This window comes from Abramis brama (genome assembly GCF_963993115.1).
Source record: "Abramis brama genome assembly, chromosome: 20".
NCBI lineage: Eukaryota > Metazoa > Chordata > Actinopteri > Cypriniformes > Leuciscidae > Abramis > Abramis brama.
The window spans coordinates 7,437,959-7,459,091 of NC_139982.1; the positions used below are offsets into that span (position 1 = coordinate 7,437,959).

At 39.5% G+C, this 21,133-nt stretch overlaps 1 protein-coding gene and 1 long non-coding RNA gene across 3 annotated transcripts in view; both read left to right on the forward strand.

The window, feature by feature from the left end:
• Positions 1 to 1,166: 1,166 nt before the first annotated feature.
• On the forward strand, positions 1,167 to 3,477 carry LOC311070383 (E3 SUMO-protein ligase ZBED1-like; the record flags this gene model as incomplete). Its single annotated transcript, XM_084094208.1, has 4 exons — positions 1,167 to 2,505; positions 2,693 to 2,790; positions 2,868 to 2,928; positions 3,113 to 3,477. 4 exons carry the CDS (start codon positions 1,167 to 1,169, stop codon positions 3,475 to 3,477), a joined length of 1,863 nt encoding a protein of 620 aa, XP_083950334.1.
• A 7,790-nt stretch (positions 3,478 to 11,267) lies between these two features.
• LOC311071477 overlaps positions 11,268 to 21,133 on the forward strand; it is a 62,829-nt gene continuing 52,963 nt past the window's right edge. For both annotated transcript variants that reach the window (XR_014603861.1, XR_014603862.1), the window contains exon 1: positions 11,268 to 11,424. This is a non-coding gene — a long non-coding RNA (uncharacterized lncRNA). The remainder of the gene's footprint in view (positions 11,425 to 21,133) is intronic.

A 21,133-nucleotide genomic window follows, 5' to 3' on the forward strand; every position in this document is an offset into this window, starting at 1 on the left:
TATGCAACAACCCGTTATACTGGAACTCCATCTAGATTCAGTGGCAGTGGATCTGGCAGTGATTTTACTCTGACCATCAGTGGAGTCCAGACTGAAGATACAGGAGATTATTACTGTCAGAGTTTTCACTATCCAAACAGTGAGCGTGTGTACACACAGTGATAAAGAGTCGTACAAAAACCTCTGTCAGTCAGACGTCACAGTGACTGCACTGATACAGCTGAGAGAAACTGCAGCTGCTGATGGAGGATCACAAACTCAAGTCACCTTTATTTATAAAGCGCTTTTTACAATAAAGAATGTTTCAAAGCAGCTTTACAGTGATCACAGGAAAATAATGCAACAAAGTTTGTTTCTTCTGTACAGCAGATCTAGAAGAAAACATCGTCCTAGTCCAGCTGAAGTAAGTTCTGTGGTGGTTAACTTTTGTTGTAAAAACGTTATTAATTTAGTTCATTTATATACAGTGCTTAGCATAAGTGAACACACCCAAGCTAAAGGTGACTAAAAAATCATCTTTTGGAAATTGATCTTAATGCCTTAATAATAAAAAAATGAGGAAAACTCCAACCTTTAAAGACACCAATTTTCTTTGTGAATGAATAATGTATCGTAAATAAATAAATGGGTAACACTTTAGAATACTGTTCCTTCATTAATGAATAACTACACAGGAACAAATGAGTAATGCTTTAGTAACACTCTTGCTGACATTAACTAACAAGAAACTCTGATTAACAAATTAGTAAGTAATCGTGCTCAGTCGGATGTGGTAGTTCACTATTAGCTAATCAATAACTATATTTTTCATACCTCACTGAAGACTACTAAGAACTATTATATACTAGGGGTGTAACGATTCATTAATTTTCTTGATGCATCGATTACAAATCCTGCCGATGCATATGCATCGATCTTGAAACATGGATTTTTGAATCGTGAATCGTTTGTTTCAGTCAATAATCGATTTTATATTTAAAAATCGAATGAATCGCGATTATATAACGAATATACGATGGATAATTTTAAAAATTAAATATAAATCTTAAATTAGTTGCGTCAGCGACGTAAAGTGCGCCCTCACTGCAGTGGCGCAGTGGATTACGTCACTAATCTTCAATTCGCGCCTGTTTGTTGTCATTTGAGAATAAACGCAGCAGTGCACAATGGAGGGCAACGAAGAAGGAGAAATTTGCAAGGCACCAGCCAACATGAGATCAAAGGTTTGGGATTACTTCGGTTTTCACAAAGTAAATGGAAAGATTGACAAGTCCGTTGCAGTTTGCAGACATTGTAAATCTGAGTTAAAATACTTTGGAAATACAACGAACCTTAGCAACCATCTCCGCAGACGCCATGCCATTAATATAGAAATACCTGCACCTAAAGCAGCTGCTAGTATTTCAGGGTCAGACGTGAGAAGTGCTACTCCTATCCTATTTGGTCAACTTCAGAGTCTTCCCGAAAATACCCATCGTGCTAAAGCAATAACTGCATCTATTACAAGATTTATTTGCAAGGATATGCGCCCCTATAGCGTGGTGGAAAACACTGGTTTCCGAGAAATGATAAACACTTTAGAGCCAAGATACAAAATACCCAGCCGTCAGTTTTTCAGTGAAAAATGCATCCCGGAATTGTATCGGTCTACGAAAGAGGAGCTGCAGCTCAAGCTTTCTCAATCTGTCCGTGTTGCCCTCACGACTGATTCTTGGACGTCGTGTTCGACAGAGTCTTATGTGACAATTACCGCACATCTGATTTCCATGAACTGGAAAATGCAGAGCTTCGTTCTTCAAACAAGGACTCTAAACGAAGCCCACACAGGCAAAAACATTGGAGAATTGCTGCGCGATGCCTGCTCCGAGTGGACAATTGCAGACAAGAGTCCTGCACTTGTTACTGATAACGCCCGCAATATGATTGTCGCAGGTAAAGTTGCTGGATTTACCCCCCACATCACTTGCTTTGCACACACTCTGAACCTGGTGTCTCAAAAGGCCATGAAAGTTAGCAGTGCAGAGCGATTGTTGGGCAAAGTAAGACGTATTGTCTCTTTTTTCCACCGAAGTTCAACTGCTACATGCACGTTAAAAGAGAAACAGCAAATTCTTGGCTTGCCGGTACACAAATTTAAACAGGACGTTTGCACTAGGTGGAATAGTTCTGTGGAAATGCTTGAGCGTTTCTTAGAACAACAAACTGCAATCTTGGCAACGCTTATGTCAAAGGATTTGCGGAGGGGAACAGAAGTACACACTCTCACAGAAACGGACATCAGTAATGCTGAGGATATTGTGAAAGTGATGGCACCCATTAAGATCGCTACTACTATGATGTGCGAAGAAGAACAACCAACCGTGTCTTTGATTGCGCCTCTCCAGGCTAAACTCAAACATCTCGAGCCCTGCGAGGACGATACAGACATGACTCGAGAAATGAAATCAGCGATGACAACGGACTTTTCGTCCCGGTATACGAATTCCTGCGACATTCTGCTTAAAGGTAAGATGTCTCTCTAATTGTCAAAAGCAAAAGTATTGCAAATGCACTAGAATCTTTGAATTATTTATTATTAAGACCAAATTGTTGCTTATATTAAACCTTTTAATAGCACAACATTCTTCAAAGTTTTCATTTTGACTTGGTAACAACTAATAGTATTTTATTATTATTATTATTTTGTTGCTAGCATCTGCATTGGACCCCCGCTTCAAAGGGCTACCCTTTCTAGAAAACGAAGAAAGAGAATTTGTCTTCACTAAACTTACTGTTGATGCCACAAACAGTGTATGTTTGCAACTTCCCTTATTTTCATGAACCAAATGCTTTATAAGATTGTAATATGATGATCCGAAATAGTACAGATTCAGGTGGAACAGCAGGAGGATGCAGTTGAAGAGAAACCACCAGACACAGCTGAAGAAGGTATTTATTTTAATAACTTGTTAATAATGAGTAATCTGTTTAAATTTAAAGGGTAGGCATACTGTAGCATAAAAGTTTGGGATGCATTTGTAATTCAAAATGTATTTAAGGACAAGAAATGAGATGCAAACAAACAACTTTTTCATCATGTGTTTCCATCAATCTAATTAATTTTCTTTTTCAGATGAGATGCGTCCTGCAAAAAAACTGAAAGCTATGGATTTCCTCTTCGGCAACATCTTTCAGCAGGTGCCAGAGACCTGTCCACCATCAAGGTCCGCTAGCGTGGTCAGCAGAGACGAGGTACTCAAATACAGATCCATGGTTCCTCTGCCACTGACTGAAAATGCACTGGACTGGTGGAAGTCCCATGAGACAGAGCCACCAATCCTTGCAAATCTGGCAAGAAGTTGTCTTTGCATTCCTGCTACCAGTGTGGCCTCAGAGAGAGTTTTCAGCACCGCAGGAGACATAGTGTCTTCTCAGAGAAGCAGTTTACGGCCAGATTGTGTTGATCAATTCATATTTTTGAAAAAAAATCTCAAGTAGATGGGGTTAGAAAAAAGCAAGTCATATCATAGCCATGTGTTTGTTCATATCTGTCTTACTACACTCACCACCATGTTTTAATCGCACTCTGTGTGGTGTTACTGCCCGTTGGACTTGGCCTGTTGCATTTCTGCACTTTGCTGTATTTACATACTTTGCTGTATTTACACACTTTCTTTGCTGTATTTACACACTTTGCTGTATTTCCTAAATGTTCAGGAAATGTGTGCAATGTTTACAATAAAAGCACTCATGGTGCATTGAATATGTAGAAGTAGTATTATTTTTCTTGGTTTACTTGCCTTAATGTATTTTGAGTCCTAAGAAGTTAAGCTATTGAACTGAAGTCCTGAATCAAGTTATTAAATCTATTGAATGGTCATGAATTTCCCAAAAATTTATTTTATTTGCTCAGATACAGATGTATACTAAAATTTACAGAATAGAATCGTTAATAATCGAATCGAATCAAATTTCATTGTTAATCGAATCGAATTGAATCGTTCTGATTTGCAAAAATCGTTTTTGAATCGAATCAAAAACCTCTGAATCGTGAATCGAATCGATTCGCTGTCTACCCAAAGATTCACAGCCCTACTATATAAAGGTTAATAAAAATTTATAATGCACAATGTTTAATATAAAGTAATAGTAACCCATTAGTAATGAATCAAGTGTTACTACATCCTTCTAAAGGAACTACTAATAATTTGGATCAGTATTCTAAAGTGAAAAACATGATAACAACCTAATATTGACTGAAGTCATTGTAAGCTTTTAAGGCTTTTGTAAGGTTTTGGATAGTAATGACTCAAGTGTTACTACATCTTTCTAAAGGAACTACTAATTATTTGGATCAGTATTCTAAAGTGAAGATCATGGGAACACACTAGTAATGACTAAAGTGTTACCAAATCCATTGGAAGGAATTGCTATTCAAAATCTTACAAAAATCTCAAAAGCTTACAATGACTTCAGTCAATATTAGGTAGTTATCATGTTTTTCACTTTAGATACTGATCCAAATAATTAGTAGTTCCTTTAGAAGGATGTAGTAACACTTGAGTCATTACTAGTGGGTTACCATTACCTTTTATTATAAATTATGCATTATTCATGTAGTTCTCTGGGAGGTATGAAAAAAATAGTAGTTCTTGATTAGCTAATAGTGAACTACTACATTCATCTGAGCGCTATTACTTACTAATTCGTTAATCAGAGTTTGTTGTTAGTTAATAGTAGTCACTAGAATGTTAATAATTTGGGTTACACTTTATTTTAAGGTGTTATTGTTACAGTGTAATTATATATTTAAGTACTGAGTAATATTAATTAACTACATGTACTTACTATAGGGTTAGGGTAGGATTAGGGTTTGGTTGAGGGTTAGTTGCATGTAATTATGCATAATTTACTGTTATTACTATAGTAAGTACATGTAACATATGTAACATGGACACTGTAAAATAAAGTGTTACCAAAATTTGTTACTTGTTTGTTCCTGTGTAATTATTCATTAATGAAGGAACAGTATTCTAAAGTGTTACCAATAAATGTTCCTTAAAATATAGGGTGCATAAGTCAGGACACCCCTATGTTAAATTCCCATAGAGACAGGAATATTTTTATTTTTAAAGGCCAGTTATTTCATGGATCCAGGATACTATGCATCCTGATAAAGTTCCCTTGGCCTTTGGAATTAAAATAGCTGCACATCATCACACACCCTTCACCATACCAAGAGATTGGCATGGCTTTATTTCAGTTAGCCTAATAACTGGGTTGATTTGCATTGAGATATGATCTTATGGAAACTAAGAAAAATGAAAAAAAAAAAAAAAAATCCTTCATCACGAAATGTCATCATGGGAGCTTCATCATGGGGCCCTCTGCAACCAAGTCATTTTAAAATTAAAACCATTAAAAAAAACGTAAAATATCTGATGAATGCATATGCAATAATGTGTCACTTGTTGAGCCAAGTAAGCTTATATGTTAAATAAAACAAAGAAAGCCACATTTTTTGACAAGTTTGTATTGACAAACAAAGAAAACAGTTTGCCAGTCAAGTAAAAATGTTTCAGCACCACGGATAGCGACATCTGATTGACAGCGATGGTGCTGAACAGGCCAAGTGCGCTCAAGCAGTGCCACATTATATAATTGACATGGCACTATTATATATATTGAAGACAAAGTTTGTTTGACAAACTCCATATGTAGGCTACAGGTGCTACATGAAAACTTAACTGGGATGAAAACTTTGAGAAAAACAACTGATTTGTAACATTCTGACTAAGTGACTTTTAAAATATACATTTTTAAAGACAATTTTTTTTCTTACCATTTTGTTGTCTGCTTAACGATCCTGCAAAACAAATAAATCTAACAAAACTATATACATATCATGGTCCCTTATTAAATCTTCATCCTCCTCTCCTTCATGGTGGCAAATCTGCCAACCACTTTGTCCTTGTCAATGTGTATGTCCCGCTCCACACACAGCAATGTGAGATTTGACAGTCTGGCCTCATCCATGCACGAACGCAAGTATGTCTTAATGAGCCGCAGATGGCTGAAACTTCGTTCGGCACTGGCGCTGCTGATGGGAAGGGTTTTATAAATCCTGTGGAGAATGGTCAGGTGTGGGTAGGCTCTATCCATATCGTTGGCAATGAGGAATGGCAGGACGGCGTCGGTGGTGAGATCCATCTTTAACTCAGAATACAATGCACGAAAAGAGCGAAACTCTTCCACTGCGTCTTCTGGCTTGGGCATGTCTTCTGAGTAGAACCGGGCCAGCTCAAGTATTTTCTCCTCAGCATCAGGGTGCTCAAACCACTTCGGGCAGAGTACTGCGAACAGTTTGGCCATTTTTTTGAAGTCTGAAAATCGACTTTCAAACTGCCCCACAAAAACATTGAGAATGTAAAAATAAATATCCGCTTTGAAGCGGCGTCGGCTGTCCTCGATCTGGTCATCCTCTGCATCCTCGTCAAAATGCCTTTTTCTTTTGCGAACCCTCTGCTCCGCAAACTCGGTGGCTGCGTCGCTTTCTCTGGCCATATTTCTTGCTGTGTTCTCCATACTGTCAAAGGCCTCCTCTGTGCATAACTCCCTGATCTGAGCCACAGTACTGTCAATAAGATCCACAGCAGTGTTGACATCCAGTGATTCTTTTTGGAGGTAATTCGACAGGATGTATGTCCTCTTCAACAAATCATTCCAAAACACCAACATGAAAATAAATTCAAATGTGCTGAGTTTTGACAGCAGGCCGTCAGCTTCAGAGGCCGTCTTGGGTGTGCTGTTGTGGTGGTGTTGGATACGGTTCAGAGCTTTGAGAATAGCTGGGAGGCTTTGTATCACCGCTTCTGTGGCCTGCTTCCTGGAGGCCCACCTTGTGTCAGAAAGGCTTTTCAGCGTAAGAATGGTTCTTTCCAGTTGCATGTTTTCCTGCTCCTCCTCCAGTATTTTAAATCTCGGAAGGCTTGAAGTTAAAAAGCAGTACAAGGTCTCAAGTGTGCCGAAAAAAACTTTTGCGCTACACAAACAACACGCAGCATCCATAAGAATCAGATTGAGGTTGTGTGCGCAGCAGTGGACATAAAATGCCTTGTCTGAGAAATTTTGCTTGACTCTGGCTTGCAGCCCCGTTAACTGCCCTGACATGGTTCTGGCACCGTCATATGCTTGTCCCCTCAGATCATTTACATTAAGACCAAGGTCCTTTATCAGCGAATTATGCAGAAGATCATAAAATGACGCCGCACTGCCATCAGGTAACTCCTCAAATTTAATAAAGCGCTCAATGCTGCTGCCTGTTTTGGTGACATATCTGAGTGAAAGAGAAAACTGATCCATTCTCGTTATGTCTATGGTGGAATCTACGATAACTGAGAAAAACTTTGCTGACTTTATCTCATCGATTATTGTGCTCAGTGTCTCTTTGGAAAGAGCTGCAATGAGCTCGTTTTGGGACTGGTGACTGAGGTATGTCACTCTGCTGACCGGGTTATTTATGTGCTGCTCGAGGATGGAGTCGTAGTGAGCCAGCAACTTCAGGAGCTCTAAGAAATTCCCCTCATTAGAGTCAGGGGCTCCCAGCCCAGCATGTTCTCTGTGGCCACGAAAAGCCAGCCCCTGTCTGGCTAAAAAGAGCGTGGTGTCCACCAGCCTGTGTAGGATCCTTCTGTTCTTCTCTACCTGCTCTCTCTCGGCTTTCAGAAGCTCCGCAATGACAGTGCTGTCCTGACTCAAACGGAACTTTGTCATTAGATAAGCCTTCTCTGCCTCCCGATGAGCGCCGGACCTTTCATGCGTCTCAACCCGCTCTGTCCCTTTTTTAAATGAAGAAAACCCCATACATGGGTCAGCCCAGGCTTTCCCAGCACTCTCATTGGACTTTTTACCAAAAAGCCAGCAACAAAAACAGAACAGTCGGTTTGCCCTGGGTGAGTACACCAACCACTGACGCTCCACTGGGTTACCGGAGCCTCCCATCTGGCGCATATACCAAGCCGGACTGAAGCGTCGCTTATCCTGGTCATGTGGGAACTCTTTGTAGCCGTCCCTCAAACCGGGCTGGCAAGGACCATGTCCAATCACCGCACGGATCAATTCAGTGGTGAGAGGCCAGTGACGAAAAAGGTACGGGTCAGTGGGATATTCCTCTTCTTCAGACAGGACATTGGCTAGGCGGTGCGCCTCTGAAGGACCCATGCTGGCGCTGCTGCTGGGGCCAGAGGCATCCGTGACCGACGAGGTATCCTCCACTTCAGATTGCCGGTGACAATCGCCCCCCTCCGCCTCCGGTGAGCTTTTCTGGGCTTGACCGCTGTTAGCCTCATCATCGTTAGCCGGTGTCAGACTAGTAGGGCTAGCACTAGCAGTAACGTAAACTATCGATGACCGAGTAACGTTAACGGTATTATTATCATTTTGACAGTGATGAGTTGTGGATGATGATGATGATGAGAAGTATGATGTGAGAGGAGCACATGATGCTACCACACTTTTCCTACTATCTCGTTCTTTTCTTTTTAATGCGCCTGATTTATATTTTCTCTCCATTTTCGTAACTATTCACAACTTTCCTGCGAGTCTTGTTGGGCGCGGTTGCCATGACAACAACACTTGATACTTCATGTTGACGGTATCTCGAGTCCCGGTTTAGCCTGCTGTAGGCTACAACTGTATATATATTTTAAGTGGTAGGCTATGTTTATTGTTTTCAATAATTTGAAAATTAATTAGAGAATTAGCTTGAATATGCAGCAATTTGTACAAATAGAGAGTGTAGGCCTATATTTGTTGTAGCCATTAAATAAGAGCATTTAGTTTCATTTTTGTTCAAATATTATAATGTTATTTTTTCCATCTATGTTGATTATGAAAAGTGAACACCATGATATGATGCATCGGGAGACATGGAGTCGGTCAGACATGATTTTGTTAATGGGTCAGACAAGATTAAACTTAATTTTCTTCATTAAGTTTTGTAGAAAGCCTTTATTTAAGGTGAATTTCGTTTTGTATAAATTGTATCTTAATTTTAATACATTGTTCATCAACAAATTGCCTGTATTTAAAGAAGCAAATATAGCACAGACAATATAAATCATGACATGGAGGCGCCCGCGCGGTCACTGCATTGCACGTGAACAGGAGCGCATCTCATCATTAATTAGGCCTAACCGAAACTCAGACATGAGAAATATAAAGAAAGCTTTAAATGTCTTTAAACGAAACAATTCAAAATGAAAAGAAATAAGCTACTCTCTGATTATGTAATCCAAGATGTGCATTTCTCTCTAGGCGCGTTCACTACGGAGATGGCGATCGTCAACTTCATCTTTGCAGCAGACACGGACAGAAAAGACTAGTTTATTAATAAAAATCAATGCACGCGTGTCACCGGATTTACAAATGCACATCTTGCTTGTTGCACGCACACTCGACACACATATTATGGTCGAAATAACGAGATATTGTGTTGAAATAACATTATTAATTATAATAATTCTGTAATAATATTTGATTGAATGCCGAATGTTGGGCTTGTTCCATTTAATAAAATTAATACTTTAACACTATAGTTCTATAGAACTGCCATGGCGGTCATTTTGACCGTTTTGAATTTTATATCTGCAATAACTTTGTTGAAAAAATAAATACAATCCTGCTGGTACCTGACTTATCCTAAAAGTGTCTGTATTTTCATTTAAAATGTTTTTCATATAAATTACACATAAGGCAAAAAAAACAAATGAACATATTTACCTATTTTTCGGCCATAGACGGTCATATTGACCGCACTGAATTTCGCGGTATTAGCCTATTATATGCTATACCAAAATACACAACAATAAAATGTGGCAAAAAAAATACACTAAACATATTCAACAACAAATCATTTAAATGTAGGCTAATGATATTCAGAACAGAACAAGAATGAAAAAATAAATATAAACAAGCCAAAATGAAATACTTTATAAGCAAAAGTGAAAGTAGCCTAAGCGGCGTACAGCTCACGTAACTCTCTAATTAGAATCAAAATGTTTCAACATTTGCGATGTATTTGGATGGTAAACTATTCTTTATTATAGGCTTTGTACTTCACTCACGTTCCAATATCGACTGAAAAAATCATCCTCTTCACATGCGCAAAATGGTACGAATTGTACTAGGCTACTGACAAACAGAGCAGTGGAATTTTTATATGTTAGGTTGACTATTTTATTATTATATTTTATTATGGCTATAATGAACAGGCTGCAATGTCAAGATTGCAATGCTGTAATATGGTGTGTGTGCGCGTGTGTGTGTGTGTGTGTGTGTGTGTCGGCGGGCGCGGGCGCGATCGAACAGTGGAAACATGAAAACATAGGCTACTCCGTCATTTTGTTCTGGACATCTACGGATATTATTTATTTATAAATGTATAATTAAACTTGTTTAAATGTACAGTTTGGTGTTGTTTTGTTTTTAAAAGATCCTAATACAATAAATGCATTAATCTCTCAATTGGGTATTTATCATTAAAGATAGAGTTTGGAATCTAGCGGTCAAAATGACCGCTTGCGGCAGTTCTAGTAGTTGTGGAATTCTGGCAATTTTAGTGTTAATTGTGATCATTAAAATAATTTAATATTTAATATTAAGTGGCCAATTTTTGCTCATTTATTAAAAGTATATATAATATATCTAGCACCCCCTCAGAACATGTTAAAAAATTATCTGGCGCAGTCCCTGGTTATAACGGCCCACGTATTAAAATGGTTGGGTCTAAATCGGGCTCGGGCTCATAATTACAGTTAATGTGTATCGGCAATATTTTACTTTGCCAAGGCCCCGTGTAATGTGTCACTTGGCGAGGGCCCGTTCCTGTCCAGCGACGCAAGATCGGCGGCGTTTGAGGGGCCCCTAATTGGCACGGGGCCCTGGGGCGGCCGCACCCATGCACCCACGCTATCTCCGCTACAGACGACTGGTAGCTATATTAGAATTCAACATTTTACAGCAACTTAATATAATTAATATATCAATATTTAATATTAATGTCTTCAAATCAATAGTTTCCTCGTCGGTTGTTAAATAAGTGCAACGTAAATATTAATAATGACTGAATCAATAATATGTATGATTCTGTTAATAGACTCTTCAGAAATGTGTGTATAATAGCTTAGCATTTCTCAACATGAGGAAGTTGTTTGATAATGTGTTTGTGACTGATCTACAGTCTTCAGGATAATGACTTAAATAGAGAGAGTCACTTTGCATTGTCAGCACATGCTTCAGTGCTCTGAGAGTGTTTATAGTGCTGTGAGTTTAACACTTCATGACTGAGAGCAGAACAGAACACAATCTTCATCATCACACAAGACTAAACTACAGCAATGAACACAATCAACATCTTCATCTGGACCATTGCACTGTTTATTCAAGGTAAGATGTAAAAACTGACTCTGGTTTTGGTATATTTGTAAAAGTATATGATGATAATAGTTTTAAACACTAATAGTTTTTCTTTTCTCTTCTTCAGAATCCAGAGGAGTGACTCTGACTCAACCTGAAGTTAAAACTGTCCAACAGAGTCAAACAGCAACAATAGAGTGTAATATAGATGTAGGAATATACGGTGACAACTTAGCCTGGTATCAGCAGAAACCTGGAGAAGCTCCTAAACTCCTGATTTATTACATAAGCAGCCGTTATAGGCCTACTGGAACTCCATCTAGATTCAGTGGCAGTGGAACAGCAAATACTGGACGAGATTTTACTCTGACCATCAGTGGAGTCCAGACTGAAGATACAGGAGATTATTACTGTCAGAGTTTACACTATATCAACAGTAAATATGTGTTCACACAGTGATAAAGAGTCGTACAAAAACCTCTGTCAGTCAGACGTCACAGTGACTGCACTGATACAGCTGAGAGAAACTGCAGCTGCTGATGGAGGATCACAAACTATACAATATCAAACCTTTCACAGACTTTATTCATTTATTATGATGTAAGTAAACATGTAACATAATATTATATGCCTTACTAAACTGGACACAAATGTGGAGAAAATGTGAGTGGAGCTTGTTCCTGTAAATCTTTCCACTACAATGTAATCGAACTGTAGGAAAGTCAATCACTTTAATTGCACTTCCATCCTTCACCACTAGAGGACAGATCTTTAATATTACTGAGTTCCCTTTCTGTCAGCAAGAGAGTTTCTCTGGGCACTTCAACACTTCCTTTATTTCCAAAGGAGAATATTCTCTAGCAAGATAATATCTCTATAAAAGAGAACATTTCCTCTAAAAGACGCTTGTTTCTTCCGGTCGAGTTTGCAGATGAGTTAGGCGGTTCCCCTGCGGGTGAACTTCGTTTCTAGAAATTAACAGACTTTAAAAGCCACACACACATTAAAAGCCGAAAATGTGTCATTCGTGTTCAGAAAAATAACTTCAATAATAATAATAAGCTTACCTTTGTGTTGCGCTTTAACTTTAAACAGAACGAGTACATCTTTCTTGAAGTGCACATTGTAGATCATAACAGAAACTAGATGTACCGCATGGCGGTACAAAATATGACCGCCGCTCAGGCCTGCACTGGCTTTCCACAAAAATAAATGACGTGGAGCAATTTGGCTGTATTGCGTGTTTATGTATATACCTAAAAAAAGTAGTAGTATGTGCATGTCTGTCTGTGTGTGTGTGTATGTGTGTGTGTTTGTGTATGTGTGTGTCTGTGTCTGTGCATGTATGTATGCGTGCGTACATGTGTGTGTTTGTGTGTGTGTGTCTGTGCGTGTGGATGTCAGTGTGTGTGCATGCTTGCGTTTGTTTGTATTCCTGCATGTGTGTGTGTGTGACAGTTAGGGTTGCCAACTTCAGAAAAGGAAAATGCGGGACAATCGTGGTTATTTATAGGAAAATGAGGGACACTCAAAATATTTGTACTGTATCACACAGTGTACGTCATTTCAGTGTCTGCAGTTAAGTTTGTGTTTAAAAGGTTATCAGACATAAACACATTTGTATTGCTTAACCCAATAGTAAGATTATTTTTTGAGGAAAAAAATAAAGAAAGTAATTGCCTACTTTTATTCAGCAAGGATGCATTACATTAATCAAAAGTGACAGTTAAGATAATGTTACAAAAGCTTTCTATGTACTTTCTAAAAGCTTTAAAACATTAATAATAATCAGAAATGTTTTTTGAGCATATTATTCCCTCAGGTAGATTACATGTTTTCTTGCGTGGCTGGATTGTTTGCATTCGCCAAAATTGATTAGCCGAAATCAAAACATGGACAGTGAAAGGAAATTACCGTTAGCGCGAGACGAGTCCGGCTTGAAGCGGAAGCGACCAGACGGCAGAGGATGTTCGCAAATCAAACAATGATTTGTCTCAAAACAGTGATTAAAAAAAGCTGTGACTGGATGATGACAGGTGTCGGTGATCATTCTCACGTGTCGTGGTCAGCACTGCTGCTGTTGCTGTTGTATCAGTCAGTGGTTTATCAGCTTGTCAAAAAACGGGACACGGGAGGTCACGCACGGGACAAATAAATTAGGCCCAAAATACGGGACGTCCCGCCTAATTCGGGACAGTTGGCAACCTTAGTGACAGTATCATCCTAAACCAGCAACCCTTCGCTCAACACCACCATCTACAGGCCGATGAGTGTACAGTCACTAAATGTGCACATAAATGAATTTATTTTATACCCCCCCATGGATGAAATTCTACGAAACTTAGCATACCCCCAGAGGATGTCAAGTTAATCATACACATGAAATATGGTGCAGTTCTGAACATCTCAACTGAAGATAGGGGCGATTAAAGCAGAATAATATTGCATTTTTTCATTTTTTATGGGAGGGGCGCAAATCACAAATGAGTGATTATGGGCTAGGTTGATGTGGGCCCTTAAGACCAACATACCATAAAAATTTCTTCATCCTCGGTGCCACGGTTCAGGTAGTTATTTAGGAAAAACTGCATTTTTTGGGTTTGGGGGGGCCCAGCGCGGGGGGGGAGTGGCCCCCGGGGACCAAACGAAATTTTTCCGTAAAAGTCTAGTGGGGCTACATGCCCACCAAATTTCATGTTCCCCGGTGTTTCGGTGTCCCTGGTATCGTTGACGAAAAATTCAGTAGATGACGAAAAAAAAAAAAAAAAACTTTGACAATCCCTATATGACCGCTTTCGCTAGCTACGCTAGCGGCGGTCATAGTTAGCACCGCCAAAACTGATGAATGATTGAACCCTCTTCCAGCAGCGGTCGGGACGAAAGAGCGCAGTCTGGACGGTTTAGAAGTTGCAGATGTCCTGATCAGGCCAGTGTGCACATGATGATGGACAGGAGTCATAGTCCCATACTCCATTTCAATGAAGTCATTCAACTGTGCTCTCAGAGTTACAGTTATATTCATAAAGAGCCTTCGAGTCCCACCAGGTGTAATCCACGTTTAGAGAGTTGGGTCTCTCTCCCACTCTTTACTGTAGATACAACTGTATATTTATGCCACTTTGACACACTGATCACTCGAATATACAGATACAAATTATCTCACTAAAAACCCGTCAGTCATGAATGATCACGTCTGATTGCTGATCTCTGATTGGCTGAATCAGATCTGCGGTGGGCCGGTGTATTTACACATCATGATGACTGATTTTATGGACTCCATGCACACTTGAGTTTTGTTTATTAACCAATTGACCCTTCGCTAAGCCCCGCCCTCCTTAGTTACTGTTGCTACGCCTGTCAAGCTTTTGCGCCTGGCACGTCTATTACAGTATGTATGCACTGGTTTCAGACATTCCTAAGGAGATAATTAGTCATTTTTGGCGAACAGGTGAAAATATGAGAGAGCAAGACTGCAGTATGCATTCGAGGGATATATCCACGACATAATATGCAAACGATTAGAGAATAATTTCATCAAAATTGAAGCTAAAGTCTATAACGTTAGGTCCCAGCGCAAGCAGCAGCCGCCTCATACGCTGACCATTCAAATGGGAAACACACAAATTGAGGAACAGCTTTGTGCATGCACAGCAGGGTAAGTGAAATGTGAAAATATTCTAATATTTATAAATCAAACAGCTTATCCATATGTATTGTGGAATAAACACAAGACATTAGCCTGACCACTTTGCAATGATAACATTCTCCCGCTTAGCTGCTATATTTTTAGCGCGCCAGGCTAACGTTACTGCTCACAACGTTCTAACTTACTGTTATGAACTGATTAAGTTTGCATACCAACCTTTTCCTTGGAGATCTCCGGCAAGCCCCCTGATGTTCCCTCCTTTTACTAACTACCTTTTACTTTTACTAGAACTAACACCGGGAGAGTCGCGATCGGATTGGGGTAACGTTACTAGTTTGGCCGTCGATTAACAAAATGCTGAAATATATTTTTAAGTAACGTTAAGTTATGTCAGTGAGTCTCCGTCTTGCCTTTAATCACACTGCTTGATCCACGAGCTGGACAATAACTTTATTCTAGAGCTGCTATAAAGCCAAAACACTTTACTTTTAATTTCCTATTATCAATGTAAAGCTGCTTTGGAACAATCTACATTGATAAAAGCGCTATATAAATGAAGATGACGCCCGGCATTTCTCCCCTTGGGTTTTAGGTTTCGGGAAGGGAACAAAATCCACCACCCCGTCCAAACTTTTAGGATACCGGGTATCGTCCATACGCACAGCGCTTCGGCATGTTTCCCTCTCGCTCGAAAGCTTGCCAGACCTCCTGCGCCTAGTTATGGTTGCTAAGCCATGATTGGCTAGTGGCGGTTTTCGGGCGTGGCTTAGCGAAGGGTCAATTAGTCTATAAAATGTAGGTGTTTGAAAATCGCCAAACCAATTTTTACCAGCACAATCAAACTCAAAACTGCCCAAATCTGGCAGCACTGGCTTCATGTCATCACTGTTTCCAAATGCCACTGGTTCGTCACTTGGGGGCGATGATCTCTGTGAACCCATGAACCACTGTCTATTTCATTTTACCTGATCTCAGATCAGTTTTTTATATATTAATGTTTATTGACACATTTTTATAATAAAAAAGGAGTTGTAGTTAAAAGTGTCTAATTGGTCTGATTACCAAGCTCTCCATAAAACAAACAAAACAATTTAATAAACTAACTCATATTATAAAGACATTTCATATTTACTGGTATTAGATGATTTGGTAATTGCATTGAATAGATTAGACTTTAAATAAAAACATTTGCATTTGGTGTGTAAAAGGTGTTTTTATGCTGAGTTTCCGCTGTTCTGACCAGCGTGTGGCGTTTCCAGAGCTTCAATACAGTGAATCATTATGCAAATCAATCGGTTCAATGGTTTCTAAAAGCTTTGTTTCTCCATCACTAGAGCAACATGATGTTGGTTCACTCTTGAGTTGATAACAGCAGGCCAGAGAGCAAACTTTGCCTGGCCCACCTCCACTTCTGGCTGGGTCCCCGGCCCAAAACTGGCCCAACACACTGAACATGGACACACAGAGCTTCCTCTGGCCCAGATGTGGCCCACACCCTGTAAAGCGACTCTTATTGACTGATATGGCCCAGGTCTGGCCCAGGCACTGTAAGACAGATCTGGCTGAGAGTCGGCTGGGCAGAAACTGGCAGTGAAACACAAACTCAACCAAGGGTTTTTATTATAAAATTAACAAATACACTTTAATATAAACATGTATGAACAATGAACAAATACACTATGATATTAACATTTATTAACAACACACTGATTCTTGATTTGTGATCATGTATTACTTATGATTTTCATAACATTTTCATATATATTTACACCATTGTCTATAAATGTAATGATTATGTAACAATTAGTGTCAGAACTGCTTATTCTTTATTTTTATTTTTTTTATATTTTTATATTCTATACTTTTTAATCCCCTATAAATGATCAGTTTGTCTGCGCTGCTTCACTAAAGCAGAAGTGAAAGTGTTCCAGTCCAGATCATGTAACCAATCAAAGAGTGAGACTGAAAACCCCATTTGCATTGTCAGGGTGGAGTGATTGTGATCCTCTCAGAATAGAGCAGCTCTGTCTCCAGAGACCATGTTCAAACCCCAAGAGCTTTATTTGACATTTACTGCTACATCAACCTTCTGAAAAGCACCTGCATCTTCATCTGTTAGTTGAATGATGTTGTCAGACACAAAGTGAACTTGTTGAGAAGCTTTATTGAATGTTGCAGCAAACACAGCAGATTGAAAGATCACACACACACACACACACACACACACACACACACACACACGTCTATATTACTAACAGGGGACTATCGCTCTACACTGACCTGACCTGTATCTCTTTCAGATCTCTAACTATCCAAGGGGTAGACAAGTTACATTTATATATTGTTTATATATATATATATATATATATAATGTTCACACAGGCATCAGGGATCACAATATGTATAGATAATCATATACAATATAAAATTTAAAAAAGAATGACCAAACCATCAGTTATCAAAAATTAAAAATGTTGAATTTTTTGAGGAAAGACCATTTAAATCTGTTTTTCATACAATGGGGTAAAAAAATACAGACGGCCCGACGGCAACAGTGCAAAAGCAGAGGAGAGAAGATCCTCTTATCATTCATAACATTATTTTTCTTATTTAACGCTCTCTCTTCATAGATACCTTCTATGCTTGGTTATGCAGTCCCTTTAGGGTCTATGGGATAAATCAAACAGAAATAGCTCTTTAAGGTGTAACATTACAAAACTATTCTTAATTAGCATTACCTAGACCAGTGGTTCCCAAACCTGTCCTGGAGTACCCCCAACACTGCACGTTTTCTTTGTCTCCCTAATCAAACACACCTGATTCAACTCATCAGCTCATTATCACATGGTTTAATGAGCTGATGAGTTGAATCAGGTGTGTTTGAATAAATCTTCACCCTACCAGAAAATGTTGTAGAAGACACTGCTGTTTCACCGACGATAGCAGAACAGGGCCCGGTTTCCCAAAGCGTTCTTATCTCTAAGTAGTTCTTAACCTATTCCTTAACCTCTCTCTTAACCTTATGGCACGATTCCCGAAACGTTCGTTCGCTAAGTATATCTTCTGTAAGTCACACTTTCGTAAGGTTGGTCTGGACCACTCTTAGCTTTACCTTATCACTGTTGCAGGTCTATATGAATATAATTCTGAAGTTTTAATACACCCAGACAGTATTAAATTAGGCTAATTCAAGTGTTTTCATGCAAAGAATAAAATTGTCATTACACTGATTGTTAATTATATTATTATACAATATTATTAATTTAATTAAAACGCTCTTTTAAAGGCCAGTGAAAGCATAGGCTACTGTCAGTAAAGTCCTATTCGGACGCTAATATTGTTTCTCATGGGCTCGTCCGGTATTTTAAACATTTACAGGGGTGAGTCGGTGATTTTAGTGCCGTCCGAATCCATAATATCAGTGTTTTTCTCACCCAACCCGTGTAAAAATCCCTGGCCAAATTAGTACCTTCTGTTTTTTGACAAACAGGTCGTGTGGTAATTTAATTGCCGTCTGAATCCACATCTCTGAGTTTACAAGAGATTCAAAATTCACGGTTTAAATCCTTTTTGATCACTGCCGAGCACCGTACGCAAGATGTAAACTTTTATTACTGAAATGCTGGAAAGTATTTACAAGAACAATATTTCATCGCAGCTCCACCTCAGCGAACAAAAATGGGAAAGAGAAGAAGGCACGTAAATTTTTGAAAAGGTTATTGTGGCAGCAATATATGTTACAATTTTAAAATATGTAGGCTAGGCTATTATAGGCTATTATAGTTTGGTTTATTTTTTATAATATCCAATAATCATAATAAATTGCAATTTCAACTATTTCTGAAGTGCTTCTTTAATAAAGAATACCGCTTTCTAACATAAACAGCCCCTGCACGAGAGAATAATTGATTCTCGAGCCATCGATATCAAACAATTCAGCACCATCGCCACGGACAGCGCCGGGTAACGTCGCACGTAAGAAGGTATATCTTAAGGAGCTTCCTAAGGTATGGTTCGGGGAACACACTTAGGAACATAAACAACTTTGGTAAGATATATCTTTCGAGCTTTCTTAGCGCGCTAAGAGTGAGCGTTATCGGGAAACCGGGCCCTGATCTTTAAAGAACCTTCTCAGGGCTCTCGCTTATATAGTTGACTCCTCCGCATCAGATACCCCACCTAACACAAAATGTCAATTCTGAAAAATATTCTTAAGAAAAAAAGCTATTTAGAGAAATTCTAAGGTAAAGTTCTGAAGAAGGAATTATTAAAAGCAGGGGAAATCAAATCAATGCTTTTGTTAATCATTTCATTTGAATCCACTCCATTCAATGGAAATCATGCATCACCCTGTGATACCCTAGTTTTCCTAGTTAACCATAAACCATTAATCATTCATCACTAGATTAAGGTTTGAATGACTAATAAATCAAAGTTACTCTCTCTCTCTCTCTCTCTCTCTCTCACTCACACACACACACACACACACACACACACATTCCATGGAAGTAAATGGTTTTTATACTGTACAAACTGTATATTTTATCCCCTTACACTAACCCGACCCCTAACCCTACCCATCACAGAAAACTTTCTGCATTTTTACGTTTTTAAAAAAAACTTTAATTACTTTATTAGGATTGGCATTTAGAGACATTCTGAACTCTATTGGAGTTAGACAACACGTGGCAGGACCTACTCGTTGTAATCATACTCTATATCTAATATTATCACACGGAATCAATGTTGATGCTATTGAACGGTGTACTGATAAGCTCGACCCTCGAAGGCGAATCTCAAGAATGGCCTGTGACGGGACGCTATTCGTATCTGAAAATACGCGTCTTTCAGATCCACTGATATAAACCGGTCCCCCGGGCGAATTTGCGCGAGGATTTGTTTGGCCGTCAGCATTTTGAACGATCGCCTCATAAGCGCTTTGTTCAAATGTCTGAGGTCCAGGATGGGTCGGAGAACGCCATCCTTCTTTGGAACGAGAAAATAACGACTGTAAAACCCCGACTCGCTCTGTGTTAGAGGAACGGTTTCTATGGCCCCTTTTCTCAGCAGTTTCGCTATCTCGGCACGAAGTAGATGTGCTACCTCGCTTTTTCCCGAAGTTTCGACCACGGCTCGAAAGCGCGGGGGTCTGCGAGCGAACTGCAGCGAGTAGCCTCGCTTTATTATGTTTAACACCATGTGTGGATGTGGCGGTCTCCAGCCGTGAGGGGGGCTCGGCCCGAGCCGCAGGTAAGGCGGGGCATTTGAAACAACGCCTGTTAATTTGCTCTTTTAGAACATGTGTGAACTCAACGGCGACACACACGGAAGCTTTCAAAGGATATATGCGCGCTGGATGGCGCAGCGGGAGACGGCAGCTGAAGGCGGCATAGGGAGAGTGTCCGAAGCCGGCTTCCTCAGTCCTGCAGTGCAGTAGCTCATCCCGCTGAAGTGCTGTTCGACGCGAGGCTTCTTCCAGAGTCAGCGAAGAGGATCATTCGCTGAAGGAGATGAAATCAAAGGGCAACCTCAGGTGTCACGGCTTAATATAGCCATGAGCCACGCCCTCATTGGTTCGCATGTCACATCTGCCTCTCCATAGGCTGCAGCAGTTGCCGCAGAGAAGCCAATAAGCGCATGAGCCGCCTCGCTTAGGTCTTCTTGCTGCAGCAAGTGCATTTTAAATTAAAGAAAAATTAAAGGATCATTTTTGGCTTCTATCTTCTCGAAAAAAGGGGTTTCCCCGTAGTGTAAGCTAATGCTTAGGCAACACTCGTTCCCTCATCTCAGGGAACCGAGGTTATGTTAGTAACCGAGACGTTTCCAATCTAGTCAAGTCAAGTCAAGTCATCTTCATTTATATAGCACTTTTAACAATTTAGATTGTTCCAAAGCAGCTTTACAGAGATAAACCTATAATTTAAGGTAACAGAGATTGTTTTGGCTTTATAGCGGTTCTTTAATAAAGTTATTTTCCAGCTAAAGTTAGTTTTGATTGATTCGCTTCCGTCGCAACGATGTTATTAAATTAGGGGCCGCTAAGACGACACCATTCTCTCTACACAGACTTTAAACGTGAACCTGTGATAAACG